Consider the following 17,895-nt stretch of genomic DNA (forward strand, 5'->3'; position numbering starts at 1 on the left):
TGTGTGTGTGAGAGCTTGTGTGTGTGTGTGTGTGTGTGTGAAACTTGTGTGTGTGTGTGCTTGTGTGTGTGTGTGTGAGAAACTTGTGTGTGTGTGTGTGTGTGTGTGTGTGTGTGTGTGTGTGTGTGTGTGTGAGAGCTTGTGTGTGTGTGTGTGTGTGTGTGTGTGTGTGTGTGTGTGTGAGCTTGTGTGTGAGAGCTTGTGTGTGTGTGTGTGTGAGCTTGTGTGTGTGAGAGCTGTGTGTGTGTGTGTGTGTGTGTGTGTGTGTGTGTGTGTGTGTGTGAGCTTGTGTGTGTGTGTGTGTGAGCGTGTGTGTGTGTGTGTGTGTGTGTGTGTGTGTGTGTGTGTGAGAGCTTGTGTGTGTGTGTGAGGCGTGTGTGTGTGTGTGTGTGAGAGCTTGTGTGTGTGAGCGTGCTGTGTGCATGCAATTTGCAAGTTGTGTGCAAGAGAGAGACATTGTGAACCTGCTCATCCCCATGCTTTGTATGAATTGTTTGATACAGTAATAAACAGAATATTTACTGGCATATGAAAATTTTTACCTTTGCATTTTTTTTTACCTATTACTTATTTACTATTTAAAATTAAGGACAATTTATTTTCTTTCTTTCTTTCTTTCTTTCTTTCTTTCTTTCTTTCTTTCTTTCTTTCTTTCTTTCTTTCTTTCTTTATTTATTTTTACGAATGAAATGCTTGAAAGATTTTTTTTTTTTAGAGAACACAGCCTTTTGATTTGTTCATTTAGCTTTTCCTCATTTCGCCTTAAGGCAAAGAATGGCTGTTAATCCAACATTAGGCATATCAATTAAGGAACATGAATAATTGAGGCATTATGAATAATGAGTCACATGATATGAGGCATATGAACTCGATGAAAGACTGCAGAAAAAGATTTAATTCATGATACACAGGAATAAAAAAAATACTGCACATTTCTGTAGCACCACTTGTATTCATAATGCATTATAGATGCATTTATAACATTGCTCAGCACACAGAATTCCTTTTTGAAGGCTCATGTAAATATGGTTATATTCACAGCATGCTAATTTGCATGCCTCATGTATTTGTTCATAAGAACACCGAAATGTATTATAACAGATTACACAGCCCGTGTTTACAGTGTGATACTACATTACTGTCTCCAGTCATAATACCTTCTGTCCCATGTTTTTGTGGTCATGTACTCAATTTGTAAGGTGTTGTGTATGTAACTGGAACTATTTATGAAGTATCTAAAAATATTTATAAACTAACTGGAAGTATTTATAAGGTTTACAACACAGGGCTGTGGCACTCGAATTTGTCTCAGTGATTGTTAGTATAATATCAGCTCGAATGTTTTCTGTAAGGAAATATTTCTTCAAATAGGATGGAGGAATTTCTTACAGCCAATCCTTTGTAAAAGTTCCAGGGAAAACTGCAAGTTTTCCACCACAGGAGAAAAACCAATGCATTTTGCAGATTCATGGTAACAACTTGAAAAAAAAATCTTTAACAGGGAACAAAGAAAATCTGGTAATACATATAGCTGTGAATTTTAACCAAGAACAATATGCCATTCCTTAAAACCGAATTGATGACGTTGCTGTAGTAAACAAAATAATATGCTGTATAACATGGTATAAATATGCTCAAATAACTCATTATGAATACAGGACTGATAATCCACATTATGCTTTGTTAAGTAAGAACAGAGTAAGATGTCACTTCTCCATCTGAAAAATCCAGCTCCTACACGATTTCTTTTTACCATTTCCAATCTAAATGACTATAGTAGGTAAAACTTACAATGGGGGAATAAATTATATAAAAATAATGCCTGAGATGTTTGTGGACCAACACGTTTTTTGGTTTTACCAGACCCCGGTAAAGCATGTAAGGATACTTATATATTTAGTACATTCTCAGGTTTAGCATTAAATATAAGTTTGAGAACAAATACTTTAAAACTAAGCAGTGTGTTTATCTGAGAAAGTGATGAAAATGCACAGTGGTGCATCATGCTGGCAAGTTATAACAAGGAGGTAGGAACTGTTGACTTTTTCGAGTTTTAGCACCTTCAAAATAAAGCACCAATTATAAAGTAAAGCAATTCAGTTTCTGCAGAAGTTTTTGGCTGGTTTTGTTTTACTGCATACATTCTGTTGGGCTATGAAGGTCACCTGTCAGAACAGAGGATAATATTCATGTAAGAGATTAATTTTGTGTAGTGTGTACATAATTATATTGTGTTGCCGCAGTCCAACTCATTCGTTCCTTCTTAGTTTAGTCTGCATCATAAATGAATAAATTGTAATCACTTGACAAAATCTAATGCAGTATTGATTTCATGGCAAACATCTCATAATGGAAAATAGAGTTGTGCCTTCCTTTCTACCATTTAATAATGTGTGATTAAACTGCCAATTTTCCAGTACAATATGGCAGATTTGAGTTATAAAAGCCATACTGCCATATAAAGAAATACCAAAATCCGGATCCATTTTATTTAGCTTGCCGTGATGTGTGATCCTATTTGGGGAAATCTGATTCCTCAGTCTGCAAACTACATTTTAATGTGTCATTTTCAAACAAACAAAAAACTCACCTGCTCTTCAGTGCTTCTGGTGTTCTTCATAACCCACTGCTATGTTGGTGTTGCTTCCTGTTTGGATGAAAACGCAATGATTAAAACCAGAATTGTGAGGATTTCACTTGGATGTTTTCTTTCGAAGAGACAGTAGATATAAATTGGTGGTCATACTAACCTAAATAATCCTTGTGATCTTTGTAGTACTTGTGCCTCAGGCTACGACCATCTAAAAAAGAAACAATTATTGTAGCTAATGTGCAACAGGTTGTTCATTATTAATTTATATAAATTATAACATTATTGCTATATTTTAGTATCTAGAATTGGTCGTATCTAACAAATGTAAATGCAGCTCATGTGTTAGTACAATTCTTTCTTCAATATGGTCTGGCTAGATCTAAATAAAGTGAATGTATAAATGAATAAATATGTCCACTCTACAAAGAAACAGCAGCTCAATCCAACACAGAGCATCATAAGATTGTTTTCTCGAATTATCACCCGAGATTAATTCAGTATATTCAATCCAGCAACCTGCAGATTAATTTTTTTATGATAAAACCTACTGAATTAAATAATCCTATTTATTTTTATATATAATCTTTGTCTATGATGTAACATTATGACAGACTTAACTTTGTGTTTTCTCAGCTGGACAAACCAAGCTGGATTTTTCAATGGGGTCGAGCAGATATTTAAGTTCCAGCATTTCAAAATCTGTTTACTTACAAAAGTAAAAAGAGAGACAATTAAATCGAAAGATTACATTCCGTCTGTGGCCAGGAGCTTTCCGAATATATTTCTTTCTCCCTAAAATCTTTTTACTGGATTTTGCTGTGGTAAAAATGACACTGGACAGGGTCACTGTATACCAGTATATTCATCACTTTAAAGGAAAAAAAAGACAAAGCACCTACACAACTTAAAAGTTCTTGAAGTTGTATAAGAAGTTGTACCCCAGTGGTTAAGATGTTAGCTTTCTGATTGGAATGTTGTGAGTTCAAATCCCACTACAGCTGGGTCCTTGAGTAAGTAAGAAAGTTGCTCTGGATTAAGAAGTCTGCCAATTTGTCTAAATTAAAACGTATCGACGGTATTTTTTGCTAAAACCTAAATATACATCTTATTTCAGCTATTTGCCAGACTTAAGCCACAACAACATCTGACAGGTTTATCTTAGAAGACCAAACAAATGCAGAATAATCAAACAGTAATAAGATATGACAAAAAAAATGTAACTGTCACACAGATGAATTCAAACCTGAGTTTCCCCGCTGTTTGATACACTGGCCTCGGTTAGGGATGCCTGCAGAGGGGTTTCCAGGGTTGATGATGTGGCATTCATATCCAGTAGGACAGTGTAATGGCTCGTCCCCATCCTCTGTAGTGCTGCATGCCTCAGCTACAGACCCCACACAAATATAACAGCATGTTAGCAGATGTTTACTTGTTATATAACTAGCCTGGTGGTACATTAGATAACATAGTAATGATTGCCACTCACCCTGAAGTACCTCCTCTGGTCCATCTAAGAGCCAGCCGTTTCCACCAAGCCACCGTGGCTTTGGCTGCACCAACCAATCCAGCACTGATGAGAACATAGTAATGCACTGTAAGTACACTCACATAAATACTGTACAGTAGCTTTATTTAACTATATATACACACTGTTGTATGCCAGTAGTGTTATAATTTTTCTAATTTAGAAATATATGTTTTAAGTTTTTCCTTTGCTAATTCTTGAACTGCTGGACACAATTTTCTTTGTGCTTTTAATGTCTGCGTGTTTTCTAACCTGGTGGAGGCTGAACTGACTCTAGACAGGCGTAGATGCAGCCATTGTAACAGCATTGTTTGTGTCTCTCACACTCTGAGTCTGAGCGGCAGCTGGGCACATCACACGCTCGCTCAGGAAGCATCTGAGGTGGAGGTGGGCACCGATCATTCTTCTGGTGTTGAGTGGACTGGGAGTGGTTTGGGTACTCGTAGTCCTGTGGAGAAAAAAAAGTGCAATCTGTATTAAATCATCTATTCTTACAAATATATACATACTAAACTGCACTGTTCCTCTGTGCCAGAGTGTTGCTCTCAACAGTACAGCTTTTGTACCTTTAGTATGCAGTATGAGAAGGAGCATGTGGTGTTTTTTTATTTAGGTTTTTGAGTAAAGTATTGAAAGATAAATAAATCAGTTGTCATTAGGGTGTAATTATTTAGATTTTTTAATGATACTATATTGAAATTTCCACACGTAAAGATACATCCCAAAGGTACTTTGAGAGTATCGCATCACTATCACATCGAAGTGTAACGGTACACAAAATTTACGGTTCGGTACGTACCTCCGTTTTTAAGTTACAGTTTGGTACAATTTAGGTACGGTTAGGGGAAAAAATGCAAAACAAAATTGCTTTTAATTTTTTTTTTTTTTAGAAACACAGTTTATTATTATTTATATTTGTAAACATCAACAGTTTACATTTTAAATAGGATTTATTCATAAAATGTCTGCTTGGTTAAATAATATTTTATAATTTTTTTATCAAAATAAAACAGTCAAATTCAAATGAAATGCAACACACTTTTTATTATATTAAATAAATTAAGTAATTCAATAATTTTGCTAAAAATAAGAGAGAATAGCGATTACACAGAACATCTTAAAATATCTATACCCCATAAATCATAGATTAGCAAGTGATGAACACATCATAGTGATGAACACATTTTACATAATTTGACATAATTTCTCAATTTGCTCTTTATTGAGGGAACTCAATGTACAATTACTGCAACAAGTTTATTAATTATAAAACTTGTGCATTTCTGCTCATTCAAATGGCCAACTTTATTCAATGACAAGAAAGTGTATAAATCTCAACAAATGTACAAAGACCCTATTTTTGATTAGTAGTCAAGAGAACATTGCCACCCCCAAAAAAGAACATTCGGTCATTATTTACTCACACTGATGTTGTCCCATACCTGTTTGAGTTTCTTTATTTTGTTTGATAGAAATTGAAAGAAACTCATACAGATTTGGAATAATGTGGGTGAATAAATATATAATAATTAATTTATAAATAATGGGTGAATAATTTTTCATTTTTGGGTGAACTATCCCTTTAAAAATAAAATTAAAATAGTAATTAAATACTGAATATAAGAACAATTCAGTATTTAATTACTATTAAATAAATACTGAATATAAGAACAATTCAGTGCATACATTTCTCAAAAGACATTAATATATAGATCATTTCAGACAGCATTCCTCCTGCCCAGTAGTCTCAATGAGAAACCTCTGGCTTCTCCTGCTAGTGCACAATTAAATCGATGTCAAGTGCCCCCTTAAACTCTGTCAAATGATTATCTGTTTCACATCTTGCCTAATCACAGTAAATGTTTCTCATTTTGTTAAACATTCTCAATGGCAGGCATATCCTACTATGTTTTAAATACTATGGTTACTGGCAGAAACTAGCATCCTCTTCTGGTTGGAATTAACATCCTAATATAAAAGCAGTCTTTAAATTTGTTTAGTTATAAGGCCAACATGGTCCTGCTTGTCATGTTTAAAGATACTACCATGTGGGCTTCCAGTTGCCCATCCCTGACCTAAATGGTTGACTGGTTTCTAGGTTTTAACTTATAGCAGGCAACATCATGTCCTATAGATGGCGCCATTTGCACTTTGCATACCTTCAGTTTGAGCGCCTTCAGACTAATTTCTCACAGTATTATCCGTTGTCTCAGTTTGATAAACATCTATATATCTACTGTATTTCATTGTGTTCCCAACACTAGGAAAAAGCTCCATAAGTATTTATATAAACACTAAATTCTATTCAGTTGAATCATGTCCGAGGCCCCCTCTCCTGTTAAACTAGGGTGTAGGCTGTTCTGAAGCTCTGCCAGGGATTTGTATTCATGTGAATCAAGATCTGTGAAGCAGCCATGTATGAACTGCTCTCAGTTCACTAAGTTCAGCATTCCTTCTATGCTTTCTACAGAAAAGTAAACTGGGTAACCCCCCTGAGGTTAAAGTTCAGGACAAGAGATTTTCTGTTATTAGGTATGCCTGGCTATGGCATAAAGGAAACATTGTTGTTAATAAGAGGGAAAAAAAATCCATAGGGATTTGCACTAGAATTTCCTTTCTTTTTTGTGCAGGAGTTCAAGGATGTGAACTAATTCCACAAAGGCTTTACTTTGAAAATGGGTTAGAGCCAGTCTACTAAGAAGAGCTACGTTTTACTTTTTTAGTCTTTGATTCACTACAGTATGTCTCTGTCTTTGTCTCACAACCTCTCCACCCTATTATCCTTTCTTTATGCCTGACTACAGTCCAGGACTGCGTAATCATCTTGGCGATTGTCCTCTGAATGTGGGATCGTCTGTAATCTAACCGATATTCTGCAGGTTGTATCTGCTCTGAATGTAGATATAGTGATGTCTTTGTATTGCCAAGTCTATGTGAAAGAGGCATCTTAAAGGTAATTCAAAGCTCTCTCAAAAATCCCAAATTTCACTAAACCCAGTCAAGTTTTCATGTAACATGTACTGCAGGGTAATGACTACATTTTCAGTTACATTTGTAAACTTGCATCTATATAACTTCTACTGGCTTTTGCCTCTCTGTGGTTATATTTTGTATTTTTTGATAAGGTTACAGTTTTCACTTACTGTCACAAATGACTGTTTGGCAGGTATCTCTGGCACAAAGCAACAATTAAAACAACTGCAGTGGTATGGAACAGATGTACAGATGTGTTTATACCTAACAGACACACATTTGCTTCATAAAAGAAGTGTAGTTAAGATATTTATGGTTGATATAATTTGTTATTATACAGTTGAGGGCACATGTGGTCTCAGACAATTGCAAGTTATTGCAATATACATTCAGGACAGAAATGATTAATTGTAAATTAAATTATATTTTATATCACTAATGTCTTACCATATACAATTTGCACTGCAGTCCTGTCCACAGAGGCAAGTTCCAGAGAGGAAAACATACCAGCTGTTCAATAAATGTTAATTCTCATAAAATCTTCATTCACAACTCTATCTTTATTTAAATTCTATTAAAATACTGCTTACATCTCTTGGGTGACCAACCGTTTAACGAAAGTTGCTATTTGATGGATCTAAGTTGATGTTCCATAGATTTATTTAGCTTTTAAGCAGCCTGCTCACTGCCACATTAAGCTCCATACAGTTATTATTGCTTGCAGTCTTTAAAGAGGCCCATTGGGGCAGGAATCATGCTGTTTCCTGTTCATTGTCTATGACTATTTTCATTTGTGCTGGAGGAGAAACAGCAGAAAATGATAGGGTTGTGATTTGAAATGCAACATTAAACTACTATAGTTTACAAATACCCAGCAGCTTGTTTCATAGCATATAATTAGAATGAAATTTAATGAATTTCCCCAAACAAGGGCAAAGTGGCTCTTAGTGGTGCACCAGACATCTGTGGAGTTCAAGAGAGCAAGATGGAGTTGTTCATAGAGTAGAGGTGATGGCATATTAGCTCTTCCTTATAAATTCCAGTGATACGCATCAAAGCGAAGGGGTCAAATCATGCTTTTTGATTAGAGTGTGGTAAGTAAACCCATGATGCACTAGAAATTGCAGAAAAGCTTAATTTGGAACAGCCTGACTTGTTAATCTCATAAAGTAGACCAAACTCATGGCTGGGAAATTGCTAAGACTACATTTGAGAGAACATTGAGGTAAAAAGAATGAGGTAAAGGGGAATATGTGTGCATGATCATGACCATAGCAAAATTAGAAAAAAGAGGAAAACATTTATACTAATTTTAAGACTTTAGAAGTTTTTGAGATGAAGTTGGACTGGATAAAAAAAAAAACCTCACATGTCAATACAGACTAACACAGATACATGGTCACTTGATTACTTATCACTCACACATACACACAAAATAACACACATGGATACATGGACCACTATTACAATATTTAAGGAATCTCAGTTCATACATTCATTAAAAACTGTATAGTGATTAATAGGTTTTGGAAAACAAACCTGCTACACCAAACATGATTTAAAAACAATGTCTAAACCTGCTCAAAATAAGTTTTTATTCTCTGTCTTGGACAATAATGTAGTCAACATTCACCTGCCTATTGATATAATTTTGTCAAATGAATTCAAAAACTGAATTTTGTTTGCGCCCTCCTTAAAAAGACTTTTTCTTCTTGTATTTTTTCAACACTAATGCAAGATCAGTGCTTATGAATCGAATTTATATTTACTGTAATCTGATTAAGGCTTGTTTAAACTGCTTTATTTATACATAGTTCTTCCAACCAAGATGTTCTTCATCTACTGGGCACTTCTAAATCTTAAAAAGAAATTCAGTGTTGTGACTACAAAGATCCTTCTGTACCATCACATTCACAATAAACTAAACCACAAAACTGCACACATAAGCACACAGTCTTCCTATTTAGGAATACCTTGCTGTAGCATAATTTGTTGTGATGTTGTGGCTCAGACAGGCAGACTTCATTCATAGCTCTTACAGTTATATCCAGATTATCTTTTAAGAGACTGTCAGGAAAAGCTAGTAGTATCTCTTTCCTGTTTGGAGTTAATGGTCTTATCTCCGTAAGTCTTTCTACTGTTATGCATGCTGGGATGCCTTCCTTCCTGTTTGTCTTCTCCTGCTCTTATGTAGGGATGTCAAGAGCTCCATGATGAAAGTATTTAATGGCTACATTCTCTCTCACAGTGGGAAAACCACAGGCCAGCAAATTCACAAGAGATTTCTAAACTCCTAAACAGATCCTTTGATTGAGATCTGCTGTGCTCATTTATGTCAATGAGGATTTTTGGCCAACAGAGTGTACAATATAAACCAAAAAATCTGTATTGTGGATTTTGCTAAAAAAAAAAAATCTATACATTTTTGAAAGATTTGATAGTTTTTTACTAATTTAATATTTGAAATGATCCTGTCCTATTGGCTGTTTTATTGTAAATCTTCCAATGGAACAAAACTTTTTCAACGTTGAAATAAAAATTCAATATTTTGCTAGAATTTACAGCATTTAGATTTTTCACAGTAGACTTTTTACACAGCCTATACTTTCTATAGTTTTCATTGGTTCTTATGCTGACTATGACTTTTAACTTCCTTCCTGTCCCAGAGCACTTTTAAAGAATTACAGGCACTTGATTGATGAGGTCTGTGAACGTGTTTATTGAACGGGTTTTACACTGCTGCTGGAAATTTTTGCTGAAGCAGCTACATAGTGTGAGGATTAGCGTTTCATTTATGATGTATCAATTTATGATGTATTAAAATGGGTACTTTAGGAGTCTCTTCATGATCTGTTTCTAATGATTTGTAGTTCACTAAAATGCACATCTATAATTAAGACATTACCCATCATTTTTCAAACCTCACAGCATGCTACCCCACCACAGCTCTGCTTCATTTTGTTAAAGATTAATCTCTCCACCCTGCCTTTCAAACCTTATTTTCTCCAGTTTTTTACTGTTTTAATTACTGGCCTTCTGAATTTCACACTGATGTATGCTTTATATGCTAATATCATACACTGTACACACTAAACTGATTTTTTTTTCTCCATTTGTCTTACCGTTTGCTGCCTGATAGTGACTTTGTACTCGTAAGAGGGTCTTGCAAGTGATTGGCAGATCAAAGAAAAGTACACGTTGAAATGAAAGTCCTTTTACTATGTACTTATACCCCTATTATATCCTATCCTAAGACTTGTTGAGACTTTAATATCTCTGCTGTAAAGATACTTTGCATTGATTAGTGCTTTGAATATGCATCTAAACTGAACTAAAATTACTTCTGCTACATTGATAGTTCTGCATTAGCAATGCCATCCAAAATCCAGTGCCTTTTTAATCAGGAGGCTGTATTGAGCTAATTCAGTAAGTTTGCATGAAACTCTTTGGGTAACTGGGATTATTGCTGACAGGTGAACACATGACTGCTGCAAACTGCTGCTTTGTTAACTTGTTTACAGCATAAAACAGACGGGACTTCAGAGTGAAACTGCAGCCAGCTGTAAACTTGAAATTATCCTGTTCTTTTGCCATTAAAGCATCAAAACTATTTGCCAACAGAACAAAAAAGTTAGTCTAAAAGCGTATTTATTAAGAAATAATAAGTGGAATTAACCGGAAATTGGAAATACTTTTCATTTAGAAAAACAGTGCTGTCGTTTTAGCTGAAATTGTTTAAATCAACATACGATGTAAGTAGTAACTTGCCACATTTTCTCTGTACACATTCACAACATTTGTCTATTTATACTGTACATACATATAAGCCCTGTCTAGTTTTGCACTTCCACAATATAAATTGATTTATTCGTTTATTCTTCTTTAGTAACTGCTTTATCCTGGGGAGGATTTCAGAGTAACTGGAGCCCATCCTACCTACAATTGGTGCAAGGCAAGGGCAATCATCCTGAATGGGATGACAATCAATCACATAGCACCATTCACACACTAGTATACTGTACACCTAAGCTCAGTTACCACTAGCTTGTTCAGAGAGCAGTGCAAGAATAGCCTGAAAACGTATGAACTATTTTTACATGAAATAAAGCAGAGAAAACAAAAACTTTACATTTCTATTATTGGTTATCCTTTATATATATATATATATATATATATATATATATATATATATATATATATATATATATAGATATAGATATAGATATATAGATATATATATATATATATATACACATATGTATATATATAGATAGATAGATAGATAGATAGATAGATAGATAGATAGATAGATAGATAGATAGATAGATAGATAGATAGATAGATAGATAGATAGATAGATAGATAGATTTTCTAATCATTTCCGTGGCTTGTAGAGCACCAGCACTTTTAATGAAAATCAATAAATTACATGTTTCTAATTCCTTTATGAAGTAAATACATAATTACATCAATGAATAAAATAATTACAACAAATAAGTAAAATAGAGTAGATTTTAAGATAAGTAAAACAGACACACCACAACAAGATATTTGTATATAAAGAGTTTTTTATATGTAAAGACAAAGCATCAAACTTCTGGGAAAATCAAGTTTGGAAAGAAGCCTTTCATGAATCATTTCGTATTGCCATATAAAATATTTATAAAATGCTTATGAATATGTTATGATACAGTAGGTACCCTTTCAAAGTGTATCTAATATATTTATCTTCTATCCCAAGTCTATTAAATACACACAAGTGAAATTTTGTCACTTTTTTTAGGTGGCTATTTTTCTTTTATTATAGAAAATTGTATCCCTTTCCTCGGATGATTATTTTAAATGTTCTGAAATTACATTTGCTGACTTTTTATTCCAAAAGATTTGTTGATATTTTAGCCTTTAAAGATGATTTTGCTTATTTTTTAGTACACGGTCAGCATTCTGATTCATCTCGATGGTGTTCAGTAGGTTTGTCAGGTTTTCACTTCCACTCTAAACTTGGCAAATTATTTTTGTTTGGATCTCTTACAGTAGTTCCATTGAAGAGAAAATATTAAAGCAAATGGAGATATGTCTACAATTGCGTGCTGCTGTGGATGGCACCACTTAGAATCACTTAGACTGCAATTAATACAAACAGCTTTAATTTGATGGGTTTGGACTCACCACTCTAAAATATTTTGCCCTCAAGTCTGTCACTTCAACAAAATTGAATAAAAAAAGAAAAACTTGGTTACACAATTACCCTTTTAGTATACACAGTCATAGAAATTCTTTATAATTATTTATAAAATAAAATAAAATAAAATAAAATTAATTAAATTAAATTAAATTAAATTAAATTAAATTAAATTAAATTAAATTAAATTAAATTAAATTAAATTAAATTAAATTACATTTATTTTGTACAATTTGGGGAAAACCCAAATATGGACATGATGGTTAGTTGGCCACATACTTTTTGTCCTGAATATGTTCTACAATGATTTCAAATTCATGGCATTTTGCTTATGCCTTTATCCAGTGCGATGTACAGCTATCTCAGCTATGACTAAGCAGCTGAAGGCTTATTGGCCCAGCAGATAGAGCATGGTGTTGCTGAGATTTAAACTTGTGACCTTCCAATCAAAAACCTTTTTTATTATGTTAAAAACATTTTTAACTACAGTCATTGAATATTCTACCAAAAACTACATTTGTCAGGACTTTTTTATTCGATATTTAGATGCGGCAACATTTTTGCTTGTATAATCATCTACACAGTAAGTATCCATAATGTTATTTTACACAGCTAGAAAAGAAACACTTACTGTCTGGCTAACTTTCTTCTGGAACACTTACTGGATGGTCTATTCACTATACTCTCTGCATAGTTAATAAACACAGACCACACATGCTATAGTTGCATTGTGAATGTTCGGGGCAACTGGTAAACATCACAGCAAAACTCTAACTGACAGACATTGTGTGTGCATCTGCACAAAACATCTGTCTACTGCATTAGCTCTTTGTTGTTGCTGTTAAAATCAGTCTGGATCTGCAAGATAAATAGAAGTGTACATATTCTGAGGAGGTCAAACATCCCTGTACAAGTCCTGGCGTGCATTAGGAGCACAACATGTATCTGATTATAAAATACTTCAACCTGGGACAAACAGCATTGCATGCAGCGAGTTGGGTGGTTACACCTTCATCTGTGAGTCACTAATTCCTTGTTTGGGTCAAACAAAAAAGCACACAAATGTGCAGTCATTTTATCCCCACATTTTTTTTTCTATTACACAGCAGATTCATGAGTAGTAATCTTGTTATATTACCTTCCCCCACACATCTACTGTATATATATTCCAGTGAATGGTTTTCAGACAGATCTTGATTTATTACCCAGGCCTGCAAAATGCCATGTAGTGTGACAGCTAGTTCTGCCTCTTCTGCTCCTCTCTCCACGCCTCTACGGCACTCTTTCTGTATTTTAGAGATTGCTAGTATAAGTTATTTGAAGCTATGTAGTGAATCTTTTTGACAACTTGAAGATTTCACTAAAGACAAAGCTTAGGAACTCTAGTTTGACCCTCCAGACAGCTTTGCATTGCTCTTTCTTTCAGTCCTGTATGCTTTTAAGTGTTGAAGTGTTGAAGCCTCACTGACTGCAGGACATGAACATTCAGTACTGTTAATACGGCATCTTTTTTGCTTAGACATGCAGAATATTTTTTGCTGGGTCATGTGTGCACAAATCCCAGGAAAAAGGCACTAGCATTTCTTTCTTAACACTTTACATGCTGCATTTTGCTGCATAGAATTAGGACTACACTTAGTGCCAGGTGGCCCATGCAGATTTTTGGACTCTATCGTGCTCACACAGAGAAAAATGACGCCTTGACGAGCATATCCAGAAATAACTTTTTTTAGCAATAAAACATCATTGGAGAAAATGTCAGCTCGTTAGCTCCTGCTGTATGGTTTACAATATAGCCAGTGGCCAGCTGCCATAACCACTGTGTACCACCTCTGCTTCATTATTACATGTGTAGCGTTTCTAAAGAGCCAGAAGGGAAACGAAAATGCCAGGAAGAAAAGATAATTTTTTTATAGGGGAAGAAAGAATAAATACACCAGTGTCTCTGCATGTCCTAATTTTACTGGTCTTTGTTCAAAGTGTGCGTGTCAGCATGATAGAGCTGTGCAGCATCACATACCCTGTCCCTCTTTAGCCTTAATTGCGCTCACGTGAGCTAGAAAGCAGATGTCAAAACAAGATTCCACTTTGAAAGTCTGAAAACACTATGGACACACACACACACACACACACACACACACACACACACACACACACACACACACACATACAAACACTGAATTCTTGTAAATTCTTGTGCAATTGAACATAATGTCTTTTGTGAATTAGTCCAGCCGCCCTGTTCTAAACAATTAAACTAACAACAAGTCGAGTCAGCACCAGAATTATTTACAACCATCATGGGAATGAAGTAAGAATTACATACAAATACAATTTTCCACTCAAACAACTAAAGAAATGTACTTTAACAAAGCGAAATGTAATAAAAACATGATTTAACGTAATTTTTTTTATAAAGTTTTAAAGTATTCATGTTGAATCTCTTTTTATAAAAAGATGCTAATCATGACAAGGGATATAAAAACTACAAAAAGCAGTGAACAATCCTGCTAAACACAATATCAATGCCATAGCAATTAAACAAAAATATTTGTAAAAGAAAAAATGGTTTTGAAGCTAATCTGGTCCATGAGTTTTTGTGATAGTATCATGAGTTCTGCAAAGTATTCAAATCATTTAAGATGAAACCTTATTGTGTCTGACAAGATTTGCCCAATTAGCCATAGATAAAGCTCTCAACAATTTAGTTAAATCAAACCAGAATCAGTGTTAGCAATGGCAGAATCACAATCATAGCAATGGCCACTTTAATTTACTTTTGTTATCTGTATGAATAAATGCAAAAACCTGAGAATAGAAAGGAGCTTAAATAGACTTTATGGAGGAGTAGACTAAAATCCCTCTATCTGTGTCTAGACAGTACACTTCACAATACCTTGATTGTCAGGTGTAAATCATTTTGAAGGTTTTTGAATTAGGAATAAAAAAATATTGAATACTAGAAAACCTTAAGAAACTTAACAGCTTTAAGAATATTATCAAGCACAAATTCCTGACAAACAATACGTATTTAATATTTTAATATCTCAGAATGCACTGTGATTTGATATATCCATTTCTGCTCAATTTCTTTAGCCACTCATTCTAAAGCTGACTGTCTCTACAGATATGCAAAAAAATGAAGAAATGTTTGACCCTGACCTTCTGGCTGAGTCCTCTCCTCCTGAGTCTGCGTTTGCTCTGTGTGCCAGTGATGAGCAGCAGCAGACAGACAATCAGAGTTAGCCGGCTTGGTATCTGAGTGCTTGCCATGGCCCTTCTTCTTCACTCGCTCCTCTCTTTTGTCTCCTCGTTCCTTTTCTTCCTCTTCTCTCGACTCCCGCACTTTGAAGTTTCGTCCTGCTGTCTAGACTCTTGATCAAATTTTTCTTTGTCTGTGTGTGTTTACACTGTGGTTTCCTTTTGGAGTTTGTGTGTAAGTGAGCGTGTGAGTGAATGCGTGTAGTTCCTTGTGAGTTACCCAACAGCCTGTAAGCCGGTCCTGTATTGACGTCTCTGTCCTTGTGCACTTATACGAACTCACTCGTTCAGAAGAGTGCTTCAAGTCTGGAAGAATAAACTAGAGGGAAGGTGAGAGGAGAAGCAGTGAGGGGGGGGGGATAAAAGGGAAGGAAGGGAAGAAAAGTAAGAGGAGTAGAGAAGAGAGAGTCAAGAATGAGGAAAGAGGCAGCTGCCTGTGTGTTGGATATTCTGAGGAGGGGGTAAAACTCGTCTGCTGGCATGACACGCACATAGGTCAAGATTTTACATGGAGAGAGAGAGAGAGAGAGAGAGAGAGAGAGAGAGAGAGAGAGAGAGTTGGGAAATCAAGTGTACTTTGTAGAACAATCCAGAAAAGTTGTGTTTAAGGTATGCATTTGTTAGTTACAGTGAATTATCTCTAATGTGAGAGTAAATCTCCACATTGGCTAAGTATCATGTGATGTGTGTTAAACTACATAAAGGGCCACTTGGCTTTGAAAATAAATGTTGGGTCTTAAAGTAGGGCACCCCCTTCTGTGCCTCACTCCCTGTAAAGCACTTTGAAAGTGTTGAAAAAAGGGGAAAAAAACGACAGATCAAATCACTGTCATTATCCATTTTACTGCAGGGAGACCCGGCCAGAGCTAAGCAAGTAAAGATGCAAGAAGTAAAGTAAAAGTAAAGATGCAAGAAATGAGCTGACAGCAGATGTGTGTTACTCTCACAGTAAGGGAGCCATTTTAATATTATCAGCTCAGAGGATGATGAAACTTTTCATAGCATGCATTTTGATCCAATTTGCTCTGCAGGCTTAATGACAATAGGCTTTCTGCCAGTGATCAGAGAAGACAGGTCAATTTAAAATCTTTGCTTTAATTAGCATCAGCATTTTGGTAAAACAACAGGGTTTTAATTGTTTTTCCCAGACACAGTCTTTTTTTTTTTTTTAAAGTTACGTGGCTAAGCTAAAAATATCTCACATTGCATGCACAAAGAAAATAACTCCAGAAGCAAAACAATGCATAAAGAATACGTTCTTTTTTTGCTTGTGGTAATTTAAATTTGTTACTAGAAAAAAAATGTGCACACAAGCCAAACTAATTCATTATGATTATTTGTGTTTTGGTACTGATTAGTAGTGATTAGTTTTGTCAATAAAAGACGAAGTGAAAGACTTCGAAATGTTTTTGAACAGAGAACATTCTCTGAAGAATGGGTGGACGTTCGCATTCCCAATGCTCCAAACCTCCTGGCACTGCAGCTGAACTTAACCAGATAGAGCTGCTTGGAGTCGACCCCATAGTCAGGTCAGCCTTTTACCCAATAAGATGATGATTATAAATTCAGACTTATTAGAATTGATGTGTTGATGCTGGCAGGTCTGAATTTGAAGATGTGAAGGTTTTCTGTGAATTCCAGCAGGGCTTTTTATGCTCTGAAGAGTCAGCAACATCTGCTGAGCAGAAGGAAACCATATGACCATGAGAGCTGGCATGAAATGTAAGACATATGAATGTAATCGGTGGTTTGAGTGGATAAGTGATTTTGCTTCTATAAATAATTTTCTCATTTTATAGTGACTGTGTGGGAAAATGCATGTGTATAATTACATATTATAAAACACTACACAATATTTTAATACTCATATCATTTTTAATATTTTTGGAAGCATTTTTTGTTTTATACTATACATGTCGAGCAGAAATTACAAAGTAAGCAGCATAATACACCTTTTAGTCATAACATACATGAAACCGCCTGTCTAATACTGTGTAGGTCCAACTTGTACCAACCAAGGAGCTCTGAGTCATCGATTTATGAATTCTACAAGATCTCTGACAGTGTTCTTGGTATCTGGCAGCATGACAGCAGAGCCTTTGAGTTTTCTAAGTTGTAAGGTGGGGACTTGGATCACACTTGTTTTTTCAGCACATCCCACAGATGCTTGATCAGATTGAGAGCTGGGAACAGGTGGATAAGTCAACACTTTTGTCATGTTTCTCAAATCATTTATAGACAATGTGCAGTAGAGCGGCAGGAAGCATTATTTTGTTGAAAAATGGCTCTCAAATTAGAGTCTACCGCGAGTTTTAATTTCTCTGCAACAGTGGTATGTTTAAGGTAAATTGTACATCCAAA

At 35.1% G+C, this 17,895-nt stretch overlaps 1 protein-coding gene and 1 long non-coding RNA gene across 2 annotated transcripts; one reads left to right on the plus strand and one right to left on the minus strand.

Annotated features, from left to right (window-relative positions):
* Positions 1-878: 878 nt before the first annotated feature.
* Positions 879-15,901, minus strand: wfdc1 (WAP four-disulfide core domain 1). The gene is made up of 7 exons (XM_046863861.1): positions 15,436-15,901; positions 4,371-4,566; positions 4,080-4,163; positions 3,837-3,977; positions 2,751-2,801; positions 2,591-2,647; positions 879-2,165 (listed from the first exon to the last, which is right to left on the minus strand). Exons 1-6 carry the CDS (start codon positions 15,544-15,546, stop codon positions 2,598-2,600), a joined length of 633 nt encoding a protein of 210 aa, XP_046719817.1. The 5' UTR covers positions 15,547-15,901; the 3' UTR covers positions 879-2,165; positions 2,591-2,597.
* A 496-nt stretch (positions 15,902-16,397) lies between these two features.
* LOC124395462 lies at positions 16,398-17,303 on the plus strand. The gene is made up of 3 exons (XR_006927631.1): positions 16,398-16,482; positions 16,952-17,063; positions 17,176-17,303. It is a non-coding gene; the product is annotated as an uncharacterized LOC124395462 (long non-coding RNA).
* The last annotated feature ends 592 nt before the right edge of the window (positions 17,304-17,895 follow it).

This window comes from Silurus meridionalis, chromosome 13 (assembly GCF_014805685.1).
Source record: "Silurus meridionalis isolate SWU-2019-XX chromosome 13, ASM1480568v1, whole genome shotgun sequence".
In the NCBI taxonomy this organism is placed as follows: Eukaryota; Metazoa; Chordata; class Actinopteri; order Siluriformes; family Siluridae; genus Silurus; species Silurus meridionalis.